Source organism: Narcine bancroftii, chromosome 6 (assembly GCF_036971445.1).
Source record: "Narcine bancroftii isolate sNarBan1 chromosome 6, sNarBan1.hap1, whole genome shotgun sequence".
NCBI lineage: Eukaryota > Metazoa > Chordata > Chondrichthyes > Torpediniformes > Narcinidae > Narcine > Narcine bancroftii.
The window spans coordinates 202,870,973-202,896,679 of record NC_091474.1 but is presented as its reverse complement, the minus strand read 5'-3'; the positions used below and the strand labels follow the sequence as shown (position 1 = coordinate 202,896,679).

The 25,707-nt window shown below is 38.4% G+C and overlaps 1 protein-coding gene across 9 annotated transcripts in view; it reads left to right on the top strand.

Annotated features, from left to right (window-relative positions):
* Positions 1–9,313, top strand: part of LOC138736964 (3',5'-cyclic-AMP phosphodiesterase 7B-like) — a 214,496-nt gene extending 205,183 nt beyond the window's left edge. For all 9 annotated transcript variants that reach the window (XM_069887248.1, XM_069887247.1, XM_069887245.1 and 6 more), the window contains 3 exons: positions 1,716–1,812; positions 4,856–4,936; positions 6,908–9,313. In XM_069887248.1, coding sequence (XP_069743349.1) covers positions 1,716–1,812; positions 4,856–4,936; positions 6,908–7,116 — 387 coding nt within the window. In that variant the 3' untranslated portion in view covers positions 7,117–9,313. The remainder of the gene's footprint in view (positions 1–1,715; positions 1,813–4,855; positions 4,937–6,907) is intronic.
* The last annotated feature ends 16,394 nt before the right edge of the window (positions 9,314–25,707 follow it).

Sequence of the window (25,707 nt, the reverse complement as noted above, 5' to 3'; positions counted from 1 at the left end):
TTTTGACGGAACTAGGAAATCATATTTTACGTGAAGATGGAAGTTAGTTCTGCTGACATAAGCAGTTCCTCTGAAGTGATTTCTCAGCACCTGGTGGCCTATTGTAATGTTGAGGAAATGCAACAGCAACAATTACTGGTGACTGTTCATGAACTTGCTGATAAACAGGAAAAGGGAGAGCAGGAGAAAACCTCTTCATGGATTTCTGAATTTCAGCTGAATCTTGCAGATGCCCTGAATGAACTTTGAGAAGCCAGAAGACATCAGATGCAACTGGTGGAAAGAGACTGACCCCAGAATGTAAATACTTTTGTTATGTAGTCATGGTATTGTCTTTGTGATTTTTGTTTCTTTTTAAATGGGAAAAAAATGTGTTATTATGTGTGTGAATAAGAACTAATTTTCCCAGCATGCAATGTGCGCTGTGGGTGGAAAATGGAAGTGACGTGACGGGGGTTGTCGTTGGAAATTGGTTGAGGCAGCTCAAGGAAAATAAAGTCAGTTAAGTGCTAAATCTACATAAAGTTGTTCGTCTTGAAAGAACGAACATAACACCCAGTAGATTATGTAATCCAAAAGTTTAATTGTTCAAAGATGCATAAAAGGGGTGACATGATTGTGAAAAATGCTGGCAATTGAGAAATTCTGCGCGATGCTGACAAACAACAAGTCCATGCCTTTTTTTTCTAGCAATCTTGAAACAAAAATTTTACTCTAATACGTAGTGGGTGTATGAGTATATTTAATGACCCAGTGGAATGGAAAACGGTACATTCATGTTCATTATCCCTAAGCTGCATTCATATTGACCCTGGTAAACTGCAAACAGTTGTTCAGAGATCCAACCCAGAGCATCATTCTGCATGGTGGGTCTTTTCCAATGGATCTACCAACCAAGATTGAGGATCTTTAACTCTTAATTATCTATGCAAGGGCTCAGCACATCAATTAGTTGGTGAATCTGTACTTTAGAATAATCCTTGTTTTAGTCATGACACATTTGCTAATGTAAAATGCATGAATTAATTCTCTGTACCTTGGATTCTTCAGTTGTGAAATAATTAACACTTTAAATTTCCTTGAATTCTTTATTGTCTGCCTTATTTTCCTATGAATAAATCCCATTATTGATAGTCTCTCAAAATACATTAGCTCTTATTTTCTAATTAAAGTCTATTCCATGCAGCTGTACAATCATCTATTTCAGGCATCTGGTGTATTCACCAGAACAGGATATTATCAAGAGTTCAGCAACCACAGATGGGTGTTGCTCCAGCAGCTCTATGGTGAATGACATTCTAGTTTGTTCTCTTCCAGATTCTCCAGAATATTAACGCTTTCTTGGAGATTTTAGAAATGATGATCTGAGAGACATGAATAAAATAATCTCTTTTGTGTAAAACAAAACAGATGAACTGAAATCACTCCGTCACATCCTCTCCATGCCTTGTTACATGAAATGGATGTTCTATGTAATCTTGCTGATCTACTGCAAAGATCAGTTAAAAATTATGGGTTTTTTTAGAATGACTTTCCATAGTGCAGACACAATTATGCAATATTCAAATCAGATTTGAATCGAAAACATAGTTCTTGTAATTAATAAACCATCATTTGTTTCACGAGTCGAGAAGATAGGCTGTTTTCAAAGTTGCTCAAAACCTTAGTTGGTGTTTCATTAAGAAAATGTTCTTTGTATTTGAATTTTTATTCAGATAGCACTTAAGTGCGCAGATATCTGTAATCCTTGTCGTGTCTGGGATATGAGCAAGCAATGGAGCGAGAAGGTCTGTGAGGAATTTTACAGACAAGGTTAGTGGGACTACATCAGGAATGGTGAATACATTATTTACAGAATATGCTCATTCTTTTTCTGGTGGAGCTTGAATATCCAAAAATTTGCATGGAAAATTGTACATTGTTTTATTTTTCAGCTTTATTATTTCAAGCTCTGGTTTTACATATACATTAAATGTTTCAAAGTATACATAATCACTAACTTTTCCAAAAATGATATCAAGGCAAATAGGCCTTGCTAATGTAAAATGCTTTTGACGGAACTAGGAAATCATATTTTACGTGAAGATGGAAAACATAGTCGATAAATAATCAACAGACTTGATTTTTTTTTCTTACATTATTATTCTGTTAATTTTCTATATTTTTAAATGGAATGGTTCAGTCTTTGATACGTATCAGAGATTGGTGTTTTAAATTTCTATTTGAAATGATAACAACATTGAAAATATTGATCACTGGTTTGAATGTCCTCCATATGCGGGCCAAGTTATTTCTTCAGAGGTATTGGTAAATATTTTATATTTGGATTGGATAACTCAGTCTCAATAAATCAACGTTGTTAATAAATGTTCTTGCATAATGTCAAGAGAATAATGATCAGCTCAGTAAAATTTTACACCATTCCATATTGTTACTTTTAAAGTTATTAATTAAGTTTGGATTTCACCATTTCTTTGAAATTGCCCCTGCAAGCTTTGGATCAGTTTGGTTGTCTTGTTTTACACTGCTAAATTTGCTATTTTGAAATAGAATGGAAAAACTTGCAACAATCTATATTGCAAGCAACATAGAATTGGAAAAAAGTAATGGAAGACATAATTGTTAGGCCTGCAATCAAGGGTTTCATTTGAAGTAGCTGTAAAGAATGACAGTCATTGTTCAAGTTTTACAAAGCTCAAATCTCAGAGAATGGAAATCCAGCAATGGAAAGCCCTTGTTAAAAGAAGAGAGGGAATAAAAAGTGAGAAATAATAGGCCAGTTGTGTATTTGGATTTCCTGAAGGCATTTGATAAGGTGCTGCAAGTTACCACATAAAAGACTGATGCATGAGATAAGACCACATGATATGGTAAAATGTCTTTAAATATGGGCCGAAGACAGGTTACCATGTAGTGGTACTCAGCCCTCAATTATTTAACCATATAGAGCAATGATTTGTGACTGGACTACTGGAGATGGCATTTAAGCTATCCAAATTTGTTGATGACAGAAGAATCACAAAAATAGATGGGACAGTGTGTGGTGATGAGGATACTTGCACTTTGCAACAGGATATAGATAGATAGAATGAGACTTCATAAATGAAGTTCATAACTTCAATAGAAACTAAATGACAGACTCTTGTTCAAATGTGGAGATGAAAAGGATTCTCGTGCATGAAACACAAAACATTAGCACAGACGAGCAGAAAGTAATTTTAAAAACAAATAGCATATTAGACTTTATTGTGACAGGGTTGGAAAAATGAAGTTTTATTACAATTGTATAGGGTGCTTGTGAGGCGAGAACTGGAGGACATGTACAGTTTTGATTTAAAGATATACTTGCACTGAAAATAGTTTAGAATAAATTTACTTGGCTCATTGGTGGGATGAGAGGGTTGTCCTATGACAAATAGCTAAAATAAAGTTAGACCTGTATTCTTGGGAGCTTAGAATAAGTGGAGATCTTATTGAAAAGGAGGATGACAGATAGGAGTTGAGATGTTTCCATCAATGGAATTAAAGGGATGTAGACAGTTAAGAGAGTAATTTAAAACTTAAACAGAGAGTGGTAAAATAAGAATTCTCTATCACATGGAGTTGTGGAGGCTAGATCATTTAAGGAGTTTAAAAGAAAGTGAGTACATGTTTTGTAAGATCGTGGAAATGATGGCTATCTGGAACTTACACAGAAGAGGTGTCGAGTTATATTGTTTCTCCAGTGCACCCATGAATTTCCAGATATAGACTGGGGCTAAGGCATCGTTTGTAAGCTTTCAGCAATTGGTGAAGGACAGAGTAATAACACTTCAACTGTGGATCATTTTGTATTCTAACATTAAAAAAAAGGTATGCTTTGATACCATAACTGGGGTGACAAGTATATATGCCAAAAAAATTAGTTACCTCACAAAAATTCATTATATTTAAGAGTATTGCTTAATTATGAACTGAACACAATCTACATTGCACAGATAAGTGAAATTAAAATAACTTTGAAAATGTCATGTGTGACTGGCCATAATTTCCTAATAAATGTTAATTATTTTTATTGAATATTCAGTCTTGCATTTATCCTTTGGCACGTTAACTGATAGATAACAGACACCTAAAATTAACTTGCTTTTCCCATTGTAACCCACTCCAAGTGACCAAGATATGTACCCATTGGATTGATTTCATAGCAATGATCTTTTTTCCAGATTCCTCCAAATTAAAAAAAGACAACTTTATAGAAAATTGGTGAAAATTCTATGTCTTTGAAATTATAACCAAATGTTTATGTGGGCTGCAGAGGAGAGCCACACTATTTTTGTTCAGGACTTGCAGTGAAGGAATATTGTTCACATGGGATTTAATGTTTGCAGGAATAGGCCTTCATGATCACAGACACACACCTTAGGAAGTGTGAATTTTTAATTGCAATGTAACCCTGGGAGGACGCTTTGATCTTGCAGGCAATATGGGTGATGGATGTTATGCCAAGGGAGATATAGTCTTGAAATGATGAATATTATGGTAAGGTAAACATCCCAAACATTGAGCCCTTAAACTTGTGCTGGAACAACCTTTACCCTCCAGTACAGGTCTGTTCCTTCCTTGAATCTCCATGCCATTTCTGAAGCCTGCCTTCGACTACAATTTCAATGGAGGTGTTAAGCTCCATGCATGCTCAGAGACTTAAATTTCATGCATCATTGTATACACAGGAGACGTTGGTGCAGAAATCCATTGCTAACCCACAGTAGTACCCTGCATAATTTAAAACTACAATATTGTTTCATAGAATTTAAAAACATTGTGTCATGTGATAGGAATAAATGAATAAAAATGCTATTTATTTGGTTTGCAGGTGACTTAGAGGAGCATTTGCAGCTGGAAGTTAGTCCACTGTGCAGTCATCAGAAAGATACCATACCCAGCATACAAATAGGTAAAATAACAGGCACATTTCCTTCTGTGTTGAAAGTTGTACATAGAAAGTACAGGTTAAAAATGGTTTGTGTGGTTAAGGTTGCAGGTGAATTTTGGTCTTTAAATACAAAAAAATGATTGAATATATGGGTTAATTGACATTAAAAATGGGAAATCTAGGAAACATTCACGAGTCAGACAGTTTCTGTAGAAATAGAAATAATATTTCTCTTCCTGGATGACTGAGATGTTCTTTATCAAGCTTGCGTTGGATTTTCTAATGATGCAGGAGTCACAATTGTGGAATTGAGGAAGTCAGAGTTGGAGCCTTCCAGACTCACTATTTAATTGATCATTGGGTATCTTGTAATTTATGAATTGACATGTTCTGCCTTAAGACTTGCATCTGTAAGAGTGACTCTGTTTTTACTTCCTCTCTAGCATGCCCTGACATGCTAGGCATTCCCAAGAGTTTGAGATTTTGCAGCTTTTATCTTCCTCTGTGTATCTAACTGTCCTCATTAATTTATCAACCAGTTTACTTCTTTAAGTTTATCCTCATGACAGGACCATCAGAGATATCCCCTTTGTCCTCTCGCAACTTAGAACAGTAAGTTTAAAGTAAAAACATAATGTTGGAGAAATTCAGCAGGTCAAATGGTGTACTTTATATCGCAAAGATAAAGATACATAATCAATGTTTTGGACCTGAGCCCTTCATCAAAGTATCATAAAATGCATACCAAGACTTGGGTTAGTATTTCCATTGGATTTTCATGATAAAACATTAAATATCAAGATGAATGATCAAATTGTTATTGTGTACTTAGATACTTCAGTTTTTAACAAAGCAAACACTCCATTGTTCTCAAATAATTAAGAACCACTTGAAATCCATTAGCTCTGTCTAAGACACTACTCTGAGAATGAAGTCTTCTCTGAATACAGTGGTGTATCGATAAATGAGCGATAGCCTGTGTGTGACCCTGTACCAGGCCACAACTAATTTAGTAAGAATAGATACAATATTTTATTTACTAAGACATTTTTATATATGAGAATATAGTTTAACATTAAAGGTTAACACAAATCCATTATAGTATGATCTCCCCATCTCTGTGTGGGTTTTCTCTGGGGTTCTAGTTTTCTCCCACCCTTCAAAATGTACCAGGTGTACGTTAATTGGGTGTAAATTGGGCGGCACGGACTCGAGGGCTGAAATGACCTGTTACCATGCTGTAGGTTTAAATTTATAAAGTACAAGTAGTCATAAAAGAAGTCATAAAAAGAATTATAATATTAATGGGAAGTCATTTAAAACTGTGCTCTGTGGGAATTACTTCTTGCAAAGATGATGATTATTTGGAATTGTATATCCCATAGTTATCACGAGGTATATAAAGGAGATGTAATTTTTTTGAAAGCTTGTGGACTTTATATAACCAACACTCATTTCCCCAGTCAAATATTTACTGATACAATAAACAAGTAATTATTTTTAAAAGCTTAACGACAAAAATGTTCCCATTAAAGAAATTTTTTTTAAAAACTCAATATGGTGGTCTAGGAAAGAATTCAAGCACCCCAGCCAACACCCCTCCCCCCCCAAACTGTTAAGTCACTGGGTTTGTTATATGTAATCTGCAGTATGTAAAGGAATATTTAAGGTGGTCTGTTCATTTTTAAAAAGGATGGGAAACCACTCCGCTGGACCTTTATCTGGCTCTTAAGAACTTGCACTTTAATGAGGGAGGTTTTGTATATTTTAGGGATGTATCCAATAATGATTCAATGACTTTCAGAGCTTGTTTTGTCAGTGAGTAATAACTGACGTGGACATTTACCCCCTCCATAAATCTTCGTCCGCGAAGCCAAGCCAAAGAACAACTTGAATATTGGTCTGGAATTGACAAGGTTAACTGCAATATGTTTTATCGTAATTGAATAACATTTGAGAAGTGTCATTAATTTAGTATTCTCCTTATTTCAGGTTTTATGAGCTACATTGTTGAGCCCCTATTTGTGGAATGGTCCCGTTTTACAGAAAACACGCGTTTGACCATAACAATGATGAGCCATCTGCGAAAGAACAAAGCAAGGTGGCGAGGACTGGTCCTCAAACAGCACAACAGTGAGGAAAATTCAGCCCAAGTGAATGAAGACAAAAACAGAACTTCTCAGGAGGTTGAACATCCATAATTTAATCAATTTAACTGGTCTAGTCAAAAGATGCCATATATTCTTCACAAACTCTTCTTTTTCCAAATTTGCTTTTGAGCGAGGTGAAGAAATCTTGATCAGAAAATGCTTCAAGTGGAAAATAGAAAGAGGACAATTTGATAGTAATTGTCTTTTCCAAGTTTCTTGATCCATCTTTAGTTTTGTAATCTTGATCCATCGATTTTTACCTCAGAAGCCTTCCAATTAGTATTGAAGGAAGACTTGGTATTTGAATTGCAGGAAAGGCAAAATTCCACTCCCAACGATCAAATATAAGCTTCAAAGCTTTTATCTTGATTGTACTGTTAGGGAACAGACTGCTCTAAAAATGAGTTTGAGTTGGGACGGAAGAGCCACTGAAAGAACTTCATTGTTAGTGCAGTAATAAAACTCATTCAGCAATGTGGCTTTGTCTACAAGTGGCGACTGTTGAACACAATAGTCAACTGTTCTGCAGCTGGGCTGCATCACTATTAAACACCAGCTTTGAATGAACTTACTTGGATTTTGAGTGTCCACGGAGAATGATACTTTTTCATTTTTGTATTTTTTTGCATCAGAAAGCAGATGTGGCATTCAGGACTGGATTGCATACCTACTGTGTACATGTTTAAATCCATTCTTGTATAGTTAAGATAAATAAAATTAAGATGGGAAGATGTAAATATCATCATTTATGAGGCATATACAATTCCAGGTTTTATTCTTAGCCCTGTTTTTTTTCTCTAGGAGTAAGCATTATGTAGTAGGGACAACATGCAAGAAAGATCGGTACATTTAGAATTCTATGTTGAAGAAAGTTTCACTGTGAAGAATATATACCGTTGGTATTAAAAGCCAAAAATTAAAACTATAGAACAAATGTAAATAGTTATATTACACTAAAAAAAATTAAAACTATAAAGCCTTAACATTATAGCCATTGCCATATTTTTACTGTTTTGATAATTAAACACAAACATTCTTTGTATTAAACTAATTGTAATTACAGCAAGGAATTTTATTTCTATTTTCTGGCTAAAAATTGTAACATTCAATAATGAAAGCATTCCATTATTTTTATTATTTAAATTTGTTTTTAATTGTTCACTAAAGTAATTGGGAATTATTGCCCTCTGCCTCAAGAGAATAAGGAAACAAAGTGCCATGTTCCTAACTTTCTAAGTCATCAACAAGGTTTGAGAAGTACGTCTCTTTTTTAAAAAATGAATGTACAAATCAGGTCTGGATGCATTGTGGCCATATCCCAGCAACTGAAAATCAAAGGCATTGGAAGTATTTGTTCATTGACTGTGAAAGAAAATCTTGTACAAACTCTTTGCAGAAATGCTTTGTGACATAACCTTGAACAAAAAAAAACCAGGTTTGTTTGTCTCTGTTCAGAGTTAGGGACATGAATTTGGGGAACAGATATGCCATAATCTAGTTAGAACATAGCACCAGTTTATGGATTGAATAATCAATTTCTACTTCTCTGTTACCTTGGATTTTACACACAAAGATAACCCTCTCTGTATTATGTACAAATAACTTTAAATTGTTACTCTTGCAGCTATGTACACCTAAACTTCAATCAATTTCAGGTTAGGTTCTTAAAGTACATTCCTGTAATCTATGTAAACAAGCCTTACAGCTGTATGATAACGTTATTTTAATGTAAACTTTGTCTAATGTTGAGAATTTGTGATGCATATTCTGTGAAATTTGTTGTGACTGCTATGCAGTGTTGCCAAAAATCGTTATTTCTTTTTTTAAAAAAAACTAAATTTTAATCAAGAATGCAATGTATAATTTCAGTTCAAAATTTTGGACTGCAACAATTAATCACTTTTGTAAATGTTACTGTTTCCACTTATGAAAAATATAAACATCTAAAACAAAATGTTATATCAATCAAATTGGACTGGTGGTGACTTTAATATACAGTTTACAGAAGAGTACACAAGGAGTAATCTACAAATTCCTTTGCTGTGGGCTATTTTCATCCCAGTATGTGGTTTCCCAAAATTCAGTTGTGGCACATAAGCTTTATCAAGTTTTTGAGAAAAATGTTAGTTGATATTGAGTGATTTGATTGGTCAAAATTTTCATTACTTGTTTGAAATTGTTTGTACTTGAAACTTTTTTTTAAGATGTTCAGAGGGCTTGCCAACCATTAAACATCCAATTAAATCAATCTCTATTTTCTCCTCTACTTGTTCATATCAACTCCTCCAATTCTACCAATCATCTATACACAAGGGAAATTACAATAGTCCATTCGCCTCCGTACCAGGCTGCATATTTTTGAGATGTGGGAGGAAACTGGGGCACCCAGAAGAAAACTAAGGGTAAACTTAATATAAGCAGTGTAGTCTATTGGCAATCCATTTCGGTCAGCTAAAGTGGTCAAGAAAATGTCAGTTTGTCTACTAATACTTTTGTTCTTAGGGTACTATTGAAATAGCAGCTTATGGATGATAGTTATGCCTGTCATGGACATTCACTGCAATTATTGTAAGTCCACAGACAAAATCCATTTTTTGCTGATAGCAGAGATCATTGCCTTTTCTACTGTAAGACTACTTATCTGGCATTAATCCTGAATGAAGCAGTTTTACATCCCTCCCAACATTTGTCGTTGTCATAATGACCTTATTGGAACTTTCTATTCTTTATGTTTCAACTTCTTGAAGCACCTATAGTTGTCTGACAACAGTTAAATAAATGTTCAGCTGCTGTGTTGCTGTCTCCTTAAATTGCTTTCCTCCTCCATTAAGGTACTCCTTTAAACCTGATTTTGACGAAACTTTTGGCCACCCTTTCAATAAACTGAACCAGGAAAAATCAAACCAACCAGGATCCCTAACTGTAATAGAGCCACTTCAACTCTGATCCAGCTGAGTTTGAAATTAGTTTCCACACCCCACACAATGTCCACAAGAAACAGGAATAGACCATTCAGCACTAGGGGTTGCTTGGACGTTCAACCATCTTGAGCAATGTGTTTTGGCCCTGCCTCCATGTCTCTTGATTTCTTTAATGACCAGAAATCCACCAATTTCTACTTGGAATGCAATCATTCAGAGCCTCCACAACCCTTGGGGAAAAAGAATTGCAAAGACTGTGCAGTTAATAATGTTATAAATCACTTAGCCCTCATTTTGAGGCTGTGGTGCCCAATTCTGTAATCCCAAATTAAGGAAAACAGCCCATATCTATCCTGTTGAGAGAGTTTTGAACGGTTAGCGTAGCACTATTACAGCATCAGTGATCGGGACAGATTCAAATTCCACACTGTCTGTAAGGAGTTTGGATGTTCTCCCTCCCTACTTTACACCTATAAACTTTTTTGTATCCATGTGCTTGTCTAAGAGTCTTTTAAATGTCTCTATTGTACCAGCCTCCACCACCACCCCTTCAATGCATTCCAAGGGGGGGGGGGGGTGGAAAGAATGTGAAACCCCGATGTCTCCCCTGAACTTTTTTCCTCTCACCTTTACAGTCTGGTGTTTGCTACTCTTGCCCTGGGGAAAAAAGTGCTTTCTGTCCACCCAATCTATGCCTCTCATAATCTTGTTGACCTCTCAAGTTGCCTCTCATCCTTCATTCCAAAAAGAAAAGCTCATAAGAATTGTTCTCCAATCCAGGCATCATCCTCGTAAATCCTCTCTGCACCCTCTCCTTCCTGTAATGAGGCATCCAGAACTGAACAAAATTTATCCATCCAAATGTTTCTTAAACATTGCATTCTTTCTTTGGCTTGGCTTCGTGGACAAAGATTTATGGAGGGGTAATGTCCATGTCAGCTGCAGGCTCATTTGTGGCTGACAAGACCAATGCGGGACAGGCAGACACGGTTGCAAGGGAAAATTGGTTGGTTGGGTGTTGGGTTTTTCCTCCTTTGTCTTTTGACAGTGAGGTGGGCTCTGCAGTCTTCTTCAAAGGAGGTTGCTGCCCATCGAACTGTGAGGCGCCAAGATGCACGGTTTGAGGCGATATCAGCCCACGGGCGGTGGTCAATGTGGCAGGCACCAAGAGCTTTCTTTAGGCAGTCCTTGTACCTCTTCTTTGGTGCACCTCTGTCTCGGTGGCCAGTGGAGAGCTCGCCATATAACACGATCTTGGGAAGGCGATGGTCCTCCATTCTGGAGACGTGACCCACCCAGCGCAGTTTGATCTTCAGCAGCGTGGATTCGATGCTGTCAGCCTCTGCCATCTCGAGTACTTTGATGTTGGAGATGAAGTTGCTCCAATGAATGTGGAGGATGGAGCGGAGACAACGCTGGTAGAAGCGTTCTAGGAGCCGTAGGTGATGCCGGTGAAGGACCCATGATTTGGAGCCGAACAAGAGTGTGGGTATGACAACAGCTCTGTATACGCTAATCTTTGTGAGGTTTTTCAGTTGGTTGTTTTTCCAGACTCTTTTGTGTAGTCTTCCAAAGGCGCTATTTGCCTTGGCGAGTCTGTTGTCTATCTCATTGTCGATCCTTGCATCCGATGAAATGGTGCAGCCGAGATAGGTAAATTAGTACTTGCCTTAACCACCACCTCTGGCAGTCTGTTCCAAACATTCACTCGTTTAAAAAAAATATTCCAAGTTCTTACTGAATCTCTCAGCCCTCACCTTAAACTTGTGGCCCCTGGTTACAATTCCCCTGCTCAAAGCAAAAGACTGTGTGTTCACCCAAACTACTTCTCTCATGAGAAGCACACCATTAAGAGATTACACCTGCACTCCAAGGAAAAAAGCTTGAGCCTGCTCAATTTCTCTTTGTCCTGGCAATGTCATTGTAAATCTTCTCTGCACCATCTCCAACTTGACAACAAAGAGACCAGAATCATACAGAATACTCCAGGTGTAGTTTCACTATGACTTATAAATTTCCAGAGAGAACTGGAGAATTGCATATCTTCTGTGAAGAAAGAGACAAACTCCTGTGCCACTTTCTTAGACCCCATTATAAATTGGCCTATCTGTCTCAAGAAGACCCGCATTTGCTATTGCTAATCTTTTCCCTTTTACATTTCTCTGCAAGGTCTTGCATTCTGTTTTTAATGTTTCTTGCTAGATTATTACCAAATTCTCAATTTCCTGGTCATCTTTTGATATTTTAAAATATTCCAATCATCAGACAGCTTAGAAAAAAACTTTTTCCTTTGATTAATTTATCCAGTAAACAATGAATGGATCACTTTTCCTGCTGTGTCTTTGTAATGCATATCCAAATCATGCATTATTGCTTCAATGTTAGTAATCATCTCTCCTTTGTTTATCAGATACCTATTATTCTCTTCCTTAAAAATATCACTGGACAAATGTTTTCAAAAGGTTTGCTTCCTGAAAGAAAATGAGGATTATGATAGACAACTTCAAGCTAAACACAAAAATGTCAGATCTGCTGTTGTGATGTTGGAGAAACAAAGAAATTTTTATTTAACACGTTTAATTGCATTATGTACCTCTGAGCCAAGATCTCAGATTGACTGCACGTGTTGCACAACAAATATGAGGAGCCTGGCGTTTGTCTTGGTCACTAATTTTACAACTGAAATAGAGCTCATAGGCTTTCTTAATGTGCAGTCATGCTGCATTTTTGAGCCTGAAGTGTATACTCGCCACAAATGTAACAATGTATCACAGCTGTGCGACATTTCTGTATTGAATCTTCCTGAAGAACACTTGCATCTATATCAATTAAAAGCATATGTATGTGAGCTGTTTTTGTAGCCTGTCTGCATCAATCCTGACTAAGCATGCCCAGGCCTAAGATAATATTTGCATAGTACCTGGACTGAGTGTAGGCCTAAACAGCTTTCTTTCTAGACAATATACTAGAAGACAAAAAAAATGATAGGAAATAACAAAAATAGGTTATATCTAAAAAAGTTTGTGATCAGCAGCCCAAATTCAATAAAATAGACCCATAAGTGTTCAGGACGCAAAATCTTTGTTGCCCAGTTTATTCGGACTCTTTCCACCATCCTTTGAGGAATAAAGTTCCAAACACCTCAAGATTTTTCTTTAATTGAAGGACCCTATATGATTTTAATTATTTTTATATCCGTAGTTCTACACTTCCTCCTATCAGAGGAAGTGTTCTCTTCATAGCCTGTTTTTAAAAAAAACCCTCAGTATATTTTTAGTTTTAATACCTGCCTATCACTTTCCTAAATTCCAGCAGATACATGCATGGCCTATCCACCTTTTCCTCATCAGACAGCTGTAGTATAGAAAACGTTCTGAATTTACAACCTTCCTTAAATACTGCACACAAAGACCAATATACTTCATCTATACTTAGATGTTATGACCTACTGCATGAACTTTTATTTTTCACATAATGTTTGATGAGGCACCGTATTAAAAGTCTCCTCAGAATTAAGAGTGGTACATCTATCGGCTCTCACTCATCCAGAACATGTTATTACTTCAATAAATTTGTCAAATATGATTTTTCTGTCACAAAACACTTGATTTTTTTCTAAATGTCCTTTTATATTTTCTTTAATAATAGCTTTCAAAGTTTTCCCAATGACAGATCTTAGGTTAACTGGCCTGATGTTTACTTTTGTACCTCCCTCCTTTTTTCAATAAAGCAATTTGAACAAACAGCAAATCTCTGTAGTACCTAAACCACATTTTGGAAAATTTAAACAATCAACCATCTAACCATACACTTCTAAAGAGAAAAAGTCCCTGAAAACCTGGAGAGTTAATAGCCCATAGCTTTAACAATTTGCTACACTTATTTCTTATTCTCATATCGTTAGCCATTTTTATTTTTTAATCCCCTCATAATGCGATACAAAAGCTAACATTTTTTTGCAGTATACAGTAAAAATTTACCAAAATCTCCATCATTCAATGCATATGGAGGTTCAAAGAATTCTATGCCAAGTCCTCTAAGTGCATGTTCACAAACATACAATTGCCACTAGGCAATTATAGCAACTTCAAAAGGGTATACAATGGATGTTTTTGAATCACTCTCATATATGGCTGACAAATGAAGTTAAGGCCTGACCTTACCTGCTGGTGATACTTTCGCCTTTAATTGGTGTTATTGAGGAGCAGAAGCTAAAAGGTGGTGGGAAAGTACCCTAATACATAACAAACTGATGCTTATGAATTCAGGTAACAAAATTCTGGCACTGAAAGGGGATCCAAACTATTGAGGACTGCTATGAGAATCGACAGCTCATGTCCTTTGAACAACTGAAGGATAAATATGATTTGCCTAATGGAACCTTTCCCTACTTTCTACCTTCCTGAGGGAAAAATGGGCCCCTACCATGACCCCACCTGAAGGGAACGAGGTGGAAGGACTACTTTGATTGGGAGTGCTCCCAAATTTATATCCCGAATATACTTTGAACTTCAAAGTGAGCGCCCAAAACCAGGCCTCCAAAGATCGAGGGAGAGGTAGGAGTCAGACTTGGGAATAAGAGTATTGGTCAGATTTACGTAATGAAAATGTAACATATTTGATCAACACCAGACTAAGATTGGTACAATTATACTTCACACCACAAAAATTACATAAACAAACATCAGAGATATCGGAAATGTGCTTCAAGTGTGGGTTAGAAACTGGTACCTTTATAGACTCCACGTGGACCTACGCGAAGGTGCGACCCATTTGGCTGGAATTATCTAATATATTAACTAGGATTACGGGAACAGACTTCCTGCTGGGTTCAGAGCTGTATTTATTGGGAAACCTAGAGGATGTGGGCAGATCATTAACTAAATTCCAAATTAAATTTGTAGATATTGCCCCATCAGTAGCATTGTAATCACCTGGAAATCTGACTCCTCCCCCAACACCCCGCTCATCACTCAATGGACCACGGAGATGCACAAATGTGTCTTTTCCGTCTTTGGCTTGGCTTCGCGGACGAAGATTTATGGAGGGGGTAAAAAGTCCACGTCAGCTGCAGGCTCGTTTGTGGCTGACCAGTCCGATGCGGGACAGGCAGACACGATTGCAGCGGTTGCAAGGGAAAATTGGTTGGTTGGGGTTGGGTGTTGGGTTTTTCCTCCTTTGCCTTTTGTCAGTGAGGTGGGCTCTGCGGTCTTCTTCAAAGGAGGCTGCTGCCCGCCAAACTGTGAGGCGCCAAGATGCACGGTTTGAGGCGTTATCAGCCCACTGGCGGTGGTCAATGTGGCAGGCACCAAGAGATTTCTTTAGGCAGTCCTTGTACCTTTTCTTTGGTGCACCTCTGTCACGGTGGCCAGTGGAGAGCTCGCCATATAATACGATCTTGGGAAGGCGATGGTCCTCCATTCTGGAGACGTGACCCATCCAGCGCAGCTGGATCTTCAGCAGCGTGGACTCGATGCTGTCGACCTCTGCCATCTCGAGTACCTCGACGTTAGGGGTGTGAGCGCTCCAATGGATGTTGAGGATGGAGCGGAGACAACGCTGGTGGAAGCGTTCTAGGAGCCGTAGGTGGTGCCGGTAGAGGACCCATGATTCGGAGCCGAACAGGAGTGTGGGTATGACAACGGCTCTGTATACGCTTATCTTTGTGAGGTTTTTCAGTTGGTTGTTTTTCCAGACTCTTTTGTGTAGTCTTCCAAAGGCGCTATTTGCCTTGGCGAGTCTGTTGTCTATCTCATTGTCGATCCTTGCATCTGATGAAATGGTGCAGCCGAGATAGGTAAACTGGTTGACCGTTTTGAGTTTTGTGTGCCCGATGGAGATGTGGGGGGGCTGGTAGTCATGGTGGGGAGCTGGCTGATGGAGGACCTCAGTTTTCTTCAGGCTGACTTCCAGGCCAAACATTTTGGCAGTTTCCGCAAAGCAGGACGTCAAGCGCTGAAGAGCTGGCTCTGAATGGTTGCCCATTCAGACAAATGTGTAACCATGGAGAAAATAACATACAATTTAAGAAATAAATACAATACATATCAAAATGTGGCATCCTTATCTGGAGCACTTTGATGCACAGCTACAACAGCCCACTGTTCTAAAAAGCTAACAAAATACATAAAGGCAACAGCAGAGAGGCATCTCAAAGAGTGGAATTAGATTAGAAAGACTAGTGGTATGTCACTGAACAGTAAAAAACTAAAACAATTACAGTTCTTGGGGGGAGGGAAAGAAATTACGAGCAAGTTGCCATAGTATTTGTATCTGAGTAGTGAATTATACTAAAAGAAAGTATAAATATGTTAAAAAGGATCGTTTTTTCAGATGTCATACTGTTTTGGAAAAATTGAATAATAAAATTTTCAAAAAAGTGCTGGGAAAAGGTCCTCGTTACCCATCATCCCACAGGTTGACCCACACCTCAGCTATTCATTTACTTCTTTACAACCACAACCCAAGCCCCTCTGCCCAATGTTCACTCTGAAACTGGCCCAATCTCTAACCAACCAATCCTTTGTCTAAAACACTGCCTTTCCTCACACCACAGCTCCACCAACTCTACAACAAAAGGAAATGAATCACAAAAAGCCTACTTTTGCTCAGCACTTTGATTACTGGATCTCATGGTCTCATTAATGCGACGGCAGGACACCCTCCCCTCTTCCCCCACCAACACCAACTTCAGTGCAAGTGTTTTAATGTTTCTTTCCGGACATGGTGCAATTATTAGTCCAAAATATCTAAATTCCAGGAACCATAAATAGGTCGTTATTATTAAGAGAAACAGAAAAATAATCAGTAACTTATCAGAGTGGAATCTGAAAGCTTTCATTTAGCATAAAGGAGACTTATGCTCAACACATCCTTTTGTACAATAAAGCAAGACCAAAAGACTGCTGCTAGAACATTGCTACCAAATCAAAAGTGTATGTTCTTAAAATGAAACAATCTTCAATTGATTAAAAAAACATTGTTGTCACATAGAGCTATTTTAATGATAGACCATCAATATTTAAGCTGTATATGTTGTAAATAAGTTTTGTACATTCCTAATTATAATTCTGATGGAATTATTAGATTTGATAGTAGTTGACTTTTAAATTTTGAAGAAATATTCACAAGTATCCCCAACAATTCCCAGGTTCTAGTTTTCAAGCCTGAGTGAGATGATAAGAGTGCCTTGATGCTTTAATCACAGCTTTGACTTTTTTTAGTTTGCATTTTTAAACGAGTACAGTACTTCGAATGATAGCGTGGTCTCCCTCCATCTACTCTAAACATTTGTGAGCCACCAGGCCAACATATTCTTTTCTATACCCGGTCATTATGAACTGGTCATATTATTGCATAGTTTGAATTTGATATTTCATCAATCTAAACTTTCATTTTTGATAGGTTAGGACTGAGAGTAGGTCACTCACAAACTCTTTTCCTCTGATTTCTGCACCTTTCAGTTCCTTTGAGCCAGTGGTTCTCAACCTTTTTCTTTCCACTCACATACCACTTTAAGTATTCCCTATGCCATAGGTGCTCTGTGATCAGAAAGGGATTGCTTAAGGTGGTATGTGTGTGGAAAGAAAAAGTTTGAAAACCACTGTTTTAATTGTACCTCATTGACTCATTATGTGCATGGTTTCATATCTCCAAAGGAAATGGCCCAATGACAATTTTTCTCAAGAAAAATATTTCAGTAACAATTGGGTCCAGAGCAGTGATTCTCAACCTTCCCTTCCCACCCACAGACCACCTTAAGCAATCCCTTACTAATCACAGAGCACCGAAGGGATAGGGATTACTTAAAGAGGTATGTGAGTAGAAAGAAAAAAGTTGAGAACCATTGCTTTAAATGGTCATGTGCTTCTTTAGAACTGAGTACATTGTTGAGTATTTGATAAATATGCCTGATGTCTGACTTTCAAAAATCAAGTAGCCTGAAACCCAGGACACAACTAGTGACCTACAAAATAGAGGAGTACAAGAGGCCAGGGAACCTGCTTGTAAATTGTGCGCTGAGTTCCTTTACCTTTAAATTCCAACGGCTAATTATCTAAGTTGCAGTGAAGCTCCACAGCAATCCCATGGACATTTAGAAGCAGACACTTTAAAAAAAAACACATTTTCATTTGACCAGTAATTTGCAATTACTGGTCAAAAGGCTATCATATTTATGTCAGGCAATTTGTGCTGATGTTAACAGTCAGCACACAACCCATCATCACCTCTTGATGCAAAGGACTAGTTCAACATTTGCCTTTCATATTTTGAACACATGTCCATTACTGAAACTCACAAGATTTGGTCTAGATCTATTTAAAAAAAAAATATATATATATAAACCTCTAAAAACCACCACAATCTTCCAGCAAAAATTGTTTCTTAACATATTTTTTGACTGACAGTATTATGTTAGTTCATCCTTTCAAATATAATGACTTTCTTCTCTTCTAATTTCAAAAGCAAGAAATCTAATTCAATGGAAAATCAGAAAGCAATGAGGAGTGTTGTATAGCAGTGAGAGTTGGTCAAGTTCTTTTGTTTTTCTTCTATTAAATACAAGGCCAATTCTGTCAACAATGATTTGTCGCTCAGCCATGGACAAATAGTTGCTGTGGTACTGCAACTTAAGGACTGCATCCTTCAGATATTTGGAATGGAGATTTTTTTTGTTAGGCCATCTCCTGCTCAATCACGTAGTATCGAGACAGCAGATCCTTCCATTGATTAAGACACCATGACCATTTGCTCTCAGAGACATCTTGCCTGTGGGACTGTGCACAACCAAACTTGGAATATGTCATCCTCATTGCAGGTTTTTGTCAGGATTTACTGCAGTTAGTGTTTAGTATGAATGACCTTGACAAGTTATTAGTATGGATAAACCATATCCACAAGCTCAATAAATGATCACAAATTTACCAAATTGGATGAATGGTGCAGATGTATAGGTAAGGAGCCCAGATGGGATTAGTCCTCTTTGCTTTAATCCTGGGGGCAAGGTCATCAACATATTTCTCTTTTGTCACCTTGTTCCAATCTCACCAAGCATGGCATTATGACCATACTATGATGTATACTGTGCCACCTTATAATGAGAAACAGAAGACATTAGCTCCTTATGAGCTAAGGGAATGGGAAATCAAAGAGGAAGCTTCTATGACCGTGAAGTTATTGATTCTCATCTTCCACAATTGCCTGGATTCTGGAAAGTTGGAAACAACAAATGAGGCAACATTCTCCAAGAAAGGGGGGGGGAAAAGAAAACAGGGAACTGCAAGTCATTTAGTCTATAATCAAAAACATGCTGGAATGGTTGCTAAGTGATTGCAGGGCATTTGGAAATGCACAATATGGTTAGGCAGAATGCTCAAGAAACTAAGCAGGTCACACAGCGTTCTTTATATATCAAAGATAATACATAACCAGCATTTCAGGCCTAAGCCTTCAAGGTATGTGCAAAAATGTCTGAATAAAATGGAGGGGGGAGTGGCAGGGGTTGGAGCACAGTCCCACAAGCAAGAGGCAAGACAGATAAGGGAGGGAGGGAGGGCAGGAAGAAACAGTGGGGGAAGGGGGAAATAGTTTGTGATTGAAGACGGAAAGGAGTGAAGAGTTGGAGGAAAGGAGACAGAGGGATGGGGAGTGGCAGTCACCAAAGACTCTCAAACTTCTATAGGTGTACCATGGACAGCATTCTGGCTTGTTGCATCATTGTCTGGTGCAGAGGTGCTCAGGAATAGAAAGAACTCCAGAGGGTTGTTAACTCGGCCTGCAACATCACAGGCACCAGACCACTCCGTCGAGGTCATCTATGAGAACTGGTGTCTTAAGAAAGCCGCCTCTATCCTCAAGGACCCCGCCCACCTAGGCCATGCCCTCGTCACACTGCTGCTATCATGAAAAAGGTACAGGAGCCTAAAAATGAGCACAAGGACAGCTCCTTCTCCACTGCCATCAGATTCTTGAATGATCAACAAAGCAAAGACAATGCCCTGCTTTGACTTTTCATGCACTTTTTTTTTGGTAAGGTGGTTTATAGGAATGTTTGCTGCTGTAAACAACAAATTTTGAGACTTGTTCATGACAGTAAATTATGATTCTGAGTGGTCTAGCAGAAACTGGGCAAGTCTATGTTGATGACTTCCAGTTGGAGAATGCCCAGATGGAATATAAGGTATTTCTCCTCCAATTACCAGTTGGCCCTAGTTTGGCAGTGCACAAGGTCATAAGGGAGTAGGAGTGGGGCATAGAATTGAAATGGTTGGCCACTGGGAGATTTTACGACAATCACTGTGACTGAAGCCTCTCGTATTTCACTTCGGCAGAATCAAAATGGTTTTCTGAAGACATACATGGAACCACATTTATTCTTACTCTCTGCTTTCTATTGGTCAATCAATCCTCTATTCACATTTCCCTCAACTCCATGCATCATATCAGCAGAATAGAAAGAATGATCTTATGATCCTGACGTACTAAGACCCGTCGTGCTGTGATGTACTAAGACCCGTCGTGCTGTGATGTGCTAAGACCCGTCGTGCTGTGATGTGCTAAGACCCGTCGTGCTGTGATGTGCTAAGACCCGTCGTGCTGTGATGTGCTAAGACCCGTCGTGCTGTGATGTGCTAAGACCCGTTGTGCTGTGATGTGCTAAGACCCGTCGTGCTGTGATGTGCTAAGACCCGTCGTGCTGTGATGTGCTAAGACCCGTCGTGCTGTGATGTGCTAAGACCCGTCGTGCTGTGATGTGCTAAGACCCGTCGTGCTGTGATGTGCTAAGACCCGTCGTGCTGTGATGTGCTAAGACCCGTCGTGCTGTGATGTGCTAAGACCCGTCGTGCTGTGATGTGCTAAGACCCGTCGTGCTGTGATGTGTTCAAGTTTGTTGATGATAAAATTGAGAGCCCTCTGTCCATCATTCTTCAACTCTCCTGGGTTCACCAGTCCATAATTGGCCCCTGCCAAACCCCTCCCACTCCATCCTCATTACACCAGCTTTCTTTCTACAGTCCAGTGGTTCTCAACCTTTTTCCTTCCACTCACATACCACTTTAGTAATCCCTATGCCGTCAGTGCTCTGTGATTAGTAAAGGATTTGCTTCAAGTGGTGTGTGAGTGGGAAGGAAAGTTGAGAACCACTGCTCTACATTTTCAGTCCTGATTAAGGGTTCCAGCCCAAAATGTTGATAATCCTTTTACTCCCTTTGATGCTGCTCCACCCACTGAATTCCTCTAGTAGATTGTGTATTGCTTTGTGACCTAATCCTGATTGTTTTTTTTTATTTTCAAAAGAATAGTTACTGTTCATATCTCAAATGACAATTCCCCTATTGGTAGGTTTCAAGCCATAAACTAATCCTGGCCACTTTTAAAGTTAAAGAGTTGGACACAAATTCTGCAGAGCTTTTCTTTCAATCAGTGATCGCACTCTAGTGGTTGGAAATGAAATTACAGATTACTTTTTTTTTAAAAAGCCACACATTCAAAATAAATTTTCCCAAAAAGTCAACTTCTTCCTTGACTATTGGTATCATTAATTCCCATCAGTCTCAGGAGGGGAAAAATTGTGTGCTGTTCACATGATTTTATATTGTTTGCTTCAGCAGCAGAACCCCTCTTCCCAAATAAAATAGTTATATATCCATAAATGACAGAAAACTTCCAGCTACAATTAAGTAATATCCTGGAAGTGTATTGACATCCTACACTGTCATCCTTCCATTCTGCTCTCCTGATTTCTCACTTCAAAGTGGGACAAAGCAGGGTGGTCCAACCCGTCTCCTCTGCCTCAGGAGCAGATTTCAAAATAACCTCAAATATCCAAAATGTGAATGCGGATGCAGTGTGAATCCATTTTATCTGAAGCCCTCTCAAGTTATTACAGAAGTTATTTGAGATTAAACAAATGAAATAAAACCACAAAATGCTGGATATAAACATAGTTGGGATAGGGAAGAGGGCCCACCATTCAGTGTGGACAATAAAAGCAGTTAAAAGAACAGATTTTTTAAAAATGATCTCAAAATGAAGGAGAGGCAAAAAATATTGAGACCAAACGGAGGATGCACTAAGGTATTGAGACAAACAAGGAAACAAAAAAAAAATTGGTCCAGAGCAAGAATAGGAGATTTATAAAACACAATTCGAGCCAGGTCTGCCATTCACTGTGATCATGGATGATCATCCACAATCAGTAATCCATTCATTCCCTGCCTTCTATCCATATCCCTTAACTCTGCTGTCTTTAAGAGCTCTAACTCTTTCTTGAAAGCATCCAGAGAAATGGCCTCCACGATCTTCTAAGGCAGAGAATTCCACAGATCCACCATTCTTTGGGTGCTTACTTTCAGCGACTGATGAACAAGGACACATAGATCTCATTGTACTTCCCCTTTTCCTAACTTGGCACCAGTTTCCTAACTTGGCAGATCATAATCTGCCTTCCTGTTCTGGCCACCAAAGTAGATAATCTCACATTTATCCACATTAAACTGAATCTGCCATGCAACTGTCCACTCACCCAACCTGTCCAAGTCTATAACACCTATTTTTCTTACATCCACATGCCTATCTAAGTCTTTGAATGTTACTATTATATCAGCTTCCACCACCATCCTGACAATGCATTCCAGAACCCATCACTCTCAGAGTTTAAAAAAAAAACTTACGCTGACATCTCCCTTAAACTTTCCTCCTCTCACCTTAAACAGGTATTTGGTATTATCACCCCACGTGAGAATAGGAACAATTATTATTTTTGGTTAATGGTGATGCAATGTGCATTTTGTTTCCCCAGTCTAGAGATAGAGGTAAATCAATATTCCACCTGCAAAAAACTGTTTGTAGGCCTATATGTTTGGAGAAGATATAAAGGTCAGGTGAAGTACTTTCAGGTCTTGAACTGAATGTGCCAAGATGAAGAGAGGGAATCCAGGCAGTGTTTCAACCGGGGAGTAATAAAAGGAACAGCTCCTTTAGAATGGTAAAAACAAAAGCTCTCAATCCTTGGTCATCTTTTCAAAATACCCTACAAGATTCATGAGACATGATTTCCCATGGACAAAGCCTTGCTGACCCTCTACAAGATTCATGAGACATGATTTCCCCACATACAAAGCCTTGCTGACCATCTCTAATCAATCTCTGATACACCCTGTCCCTCAGAATTCTTTCCAGCAGCTTTCCCACTGTTGACATCAGTATCAATGGCCTGGCTTGTCCTTGCCATCCTTCTTAAATAACAAGACATATTAGCCATCTCCAGCCAGAGTTCAATCCGGAAAAGTGTACTTTATGAGGGGAGCTGAACTTTATGAGGGGAAAATATACAGTTAATGGCAGGATTTTTAACATCACTGGTGTGCCAAGGGATTCAAGGGTCCAGGTCCATTGTTTCTTAAAGGTAAATAAGGCACATTGTATCTTCCCTCATTGGTCAGAACCTTGAGTACAAGAGCAAAGTCATCATATAGGGTGATATGGAGCATAGTTGTTATTCTGGTCACTCCATTACAGTAGGAATGTGAGGCTTTAGAAAGAATACAGAAGGGATTTACCAAGATGCTGCCTGAATTAAAGGGTACAAGGAGAGATTAGACAAATGGGTTGTTTTCTCTAGAGAATCAGAGGCTGACAGGAGATCTGATCGAGGTTTAGATAATTGAAAGGCATAGATAAAGATAAACAGTAAGAATCTTTCTTCCCCCAGGGTAAAAATGCCAAGTACTAGAGGACATGCAGTTAAGGTGACAGGTGAATAGTTTAAAGGAGATAAGTAAGCCCATTTTTTTAATATACACAGCGAGTGCAAGGAATCTGGAAGGGACTGCCAGGGGTAGTGGTGAAAGCAGATACAAAGAGGCTTTAAGATGGAAAAGTGAATATGAAGGGAATGAGAGGTACAAATAATGTGCAGACAAACAAGTTTAATTTAACTTGGCCTCATGTTCAGCATAGATATCATGCACATTATCATTTGCTGGTACTTTTCTATATTCTAATTAGTATTACTTCCAGACATCTCAACACAATTGCTTCAATTTCAAAGCTTTGTGATCTTTTCCACTTAAAGATTGATGAGAAATATGCATTTACAATTTCACCCAACTCCTGCCTGCTCCACAAATGACAGCCATATTGACCAATTCTCTCCTAGTCACCTTTTTATTCTAAAATACACCTCTAGAATCTTTAGGCTTTTCCTTCACCCTGCTTGCTAAATCCATCATTTAGTTCTCCTGAATTACCTCTGAAGGCCTTTAGCAAGGTCTCACATACAGGAAAGTGATCCAAAAGTTTAGCGTTCAGGGGATCCAGGATTTAAACATGGGAGCAATATATGTTTTCTGCACACAACATTAAGATTTTCATTGTAACTCAGTGCACGTGACAATAAACCAAACTCTAAAACTCTTATGTGCATTCATATAGTTCTTACACCTGCTTAAGATTCACTTTACCTTGACTGCCCAAATCCGAGATATATGTCCTTTTTCCTGACCAAAGCATTGACATCCCTTGCCAATCAGGGTTCTGTAACGTGGCCAGTGTTGCCCTTCATTCTAACCACAATAAATTGTCCCTGATTTCTTGCTATCTTACTTTTAAAATATCCACTTGTTATCCGCTGCTTACTTGCAATCAACCATTCCCTACCAATCTCTGCAAGTTCCTGCCTAATGCCTTCAAAACTGGCCTTATCCTAGTTTAAGATTTAACTTGTGGACCAGTCCCATCTTTTTCCAAATGATTTTAAAACTTACAACATTATGGTCACTGGTCCCACCTGATTCCCCAAGAAGAGGTCCAGTGTTGCAAAATAAATTTAACAAATTCCAACACATCAAAGCCTTTGCATGATGTTGACCTGGTCAACATTAGAGAAATTAAAAACTCCCAGGAATCTCACCCTATTATTCTTATAGCTATCTCTGACCTCCCTATACCTCTGCTACTCTAATTCCTGTTGACTACTGGGGACCTTCATAAAGACCAATCAAAGTGATCATTTCCTGCTTATTCCATACTAAATCCTTTCTGTACAATCCCCCAGGGTATATTTTCTCTAAGCTTTGTTTATGTTCCTCCCCATCAAAAAACCAACCCACTCCCTTCCATCCTCTTTTCTGCACTTCTATCATGTATTTAGCATCTGTACGCTGGAACACCGAGTTACCAGTCTTGCCCTTTCCTCAGCTAGGTTTCTGTTATGGCTATAATATCCCAATCGCTCATACCAATGCATGTCCTGAGTTCGCCTTACCATCTGAGCCTCTTGAAATGATATAAATGCAGTTTGAACCACTGTTCTTTGCTTTCCCTTTACTATGCTCCTGTCTGTCCTGACTACTACATTTGTTCTCTTCGGCTATAGTACTTCCCCTCATAGCTGCTCTGGGCCCCATCTCTTGTCAATCTAGGTTAAACTCTCCTGAAATACTACTAGTAAATCTTTCTGAAAGTAATCCAATCCTAGTTTTCTTCAGACATTTGTGAATGTAACATGATTTGTCTTCTCTGAGGGCTTTCCTTCAGGGATTGGAAGTGAAGAAAACAATTGCATACTATTTAGTGATCCATTATATGCCATCAGGAAAATTACTACTTTTAACCTCACAATGATCCACTTCTAATAAGTATCCATTTATTATGTTATAATAATATTGGTACAAAGATTAAATCTTTTGCTTTAATCTCACTAAGGATGCCATTATTG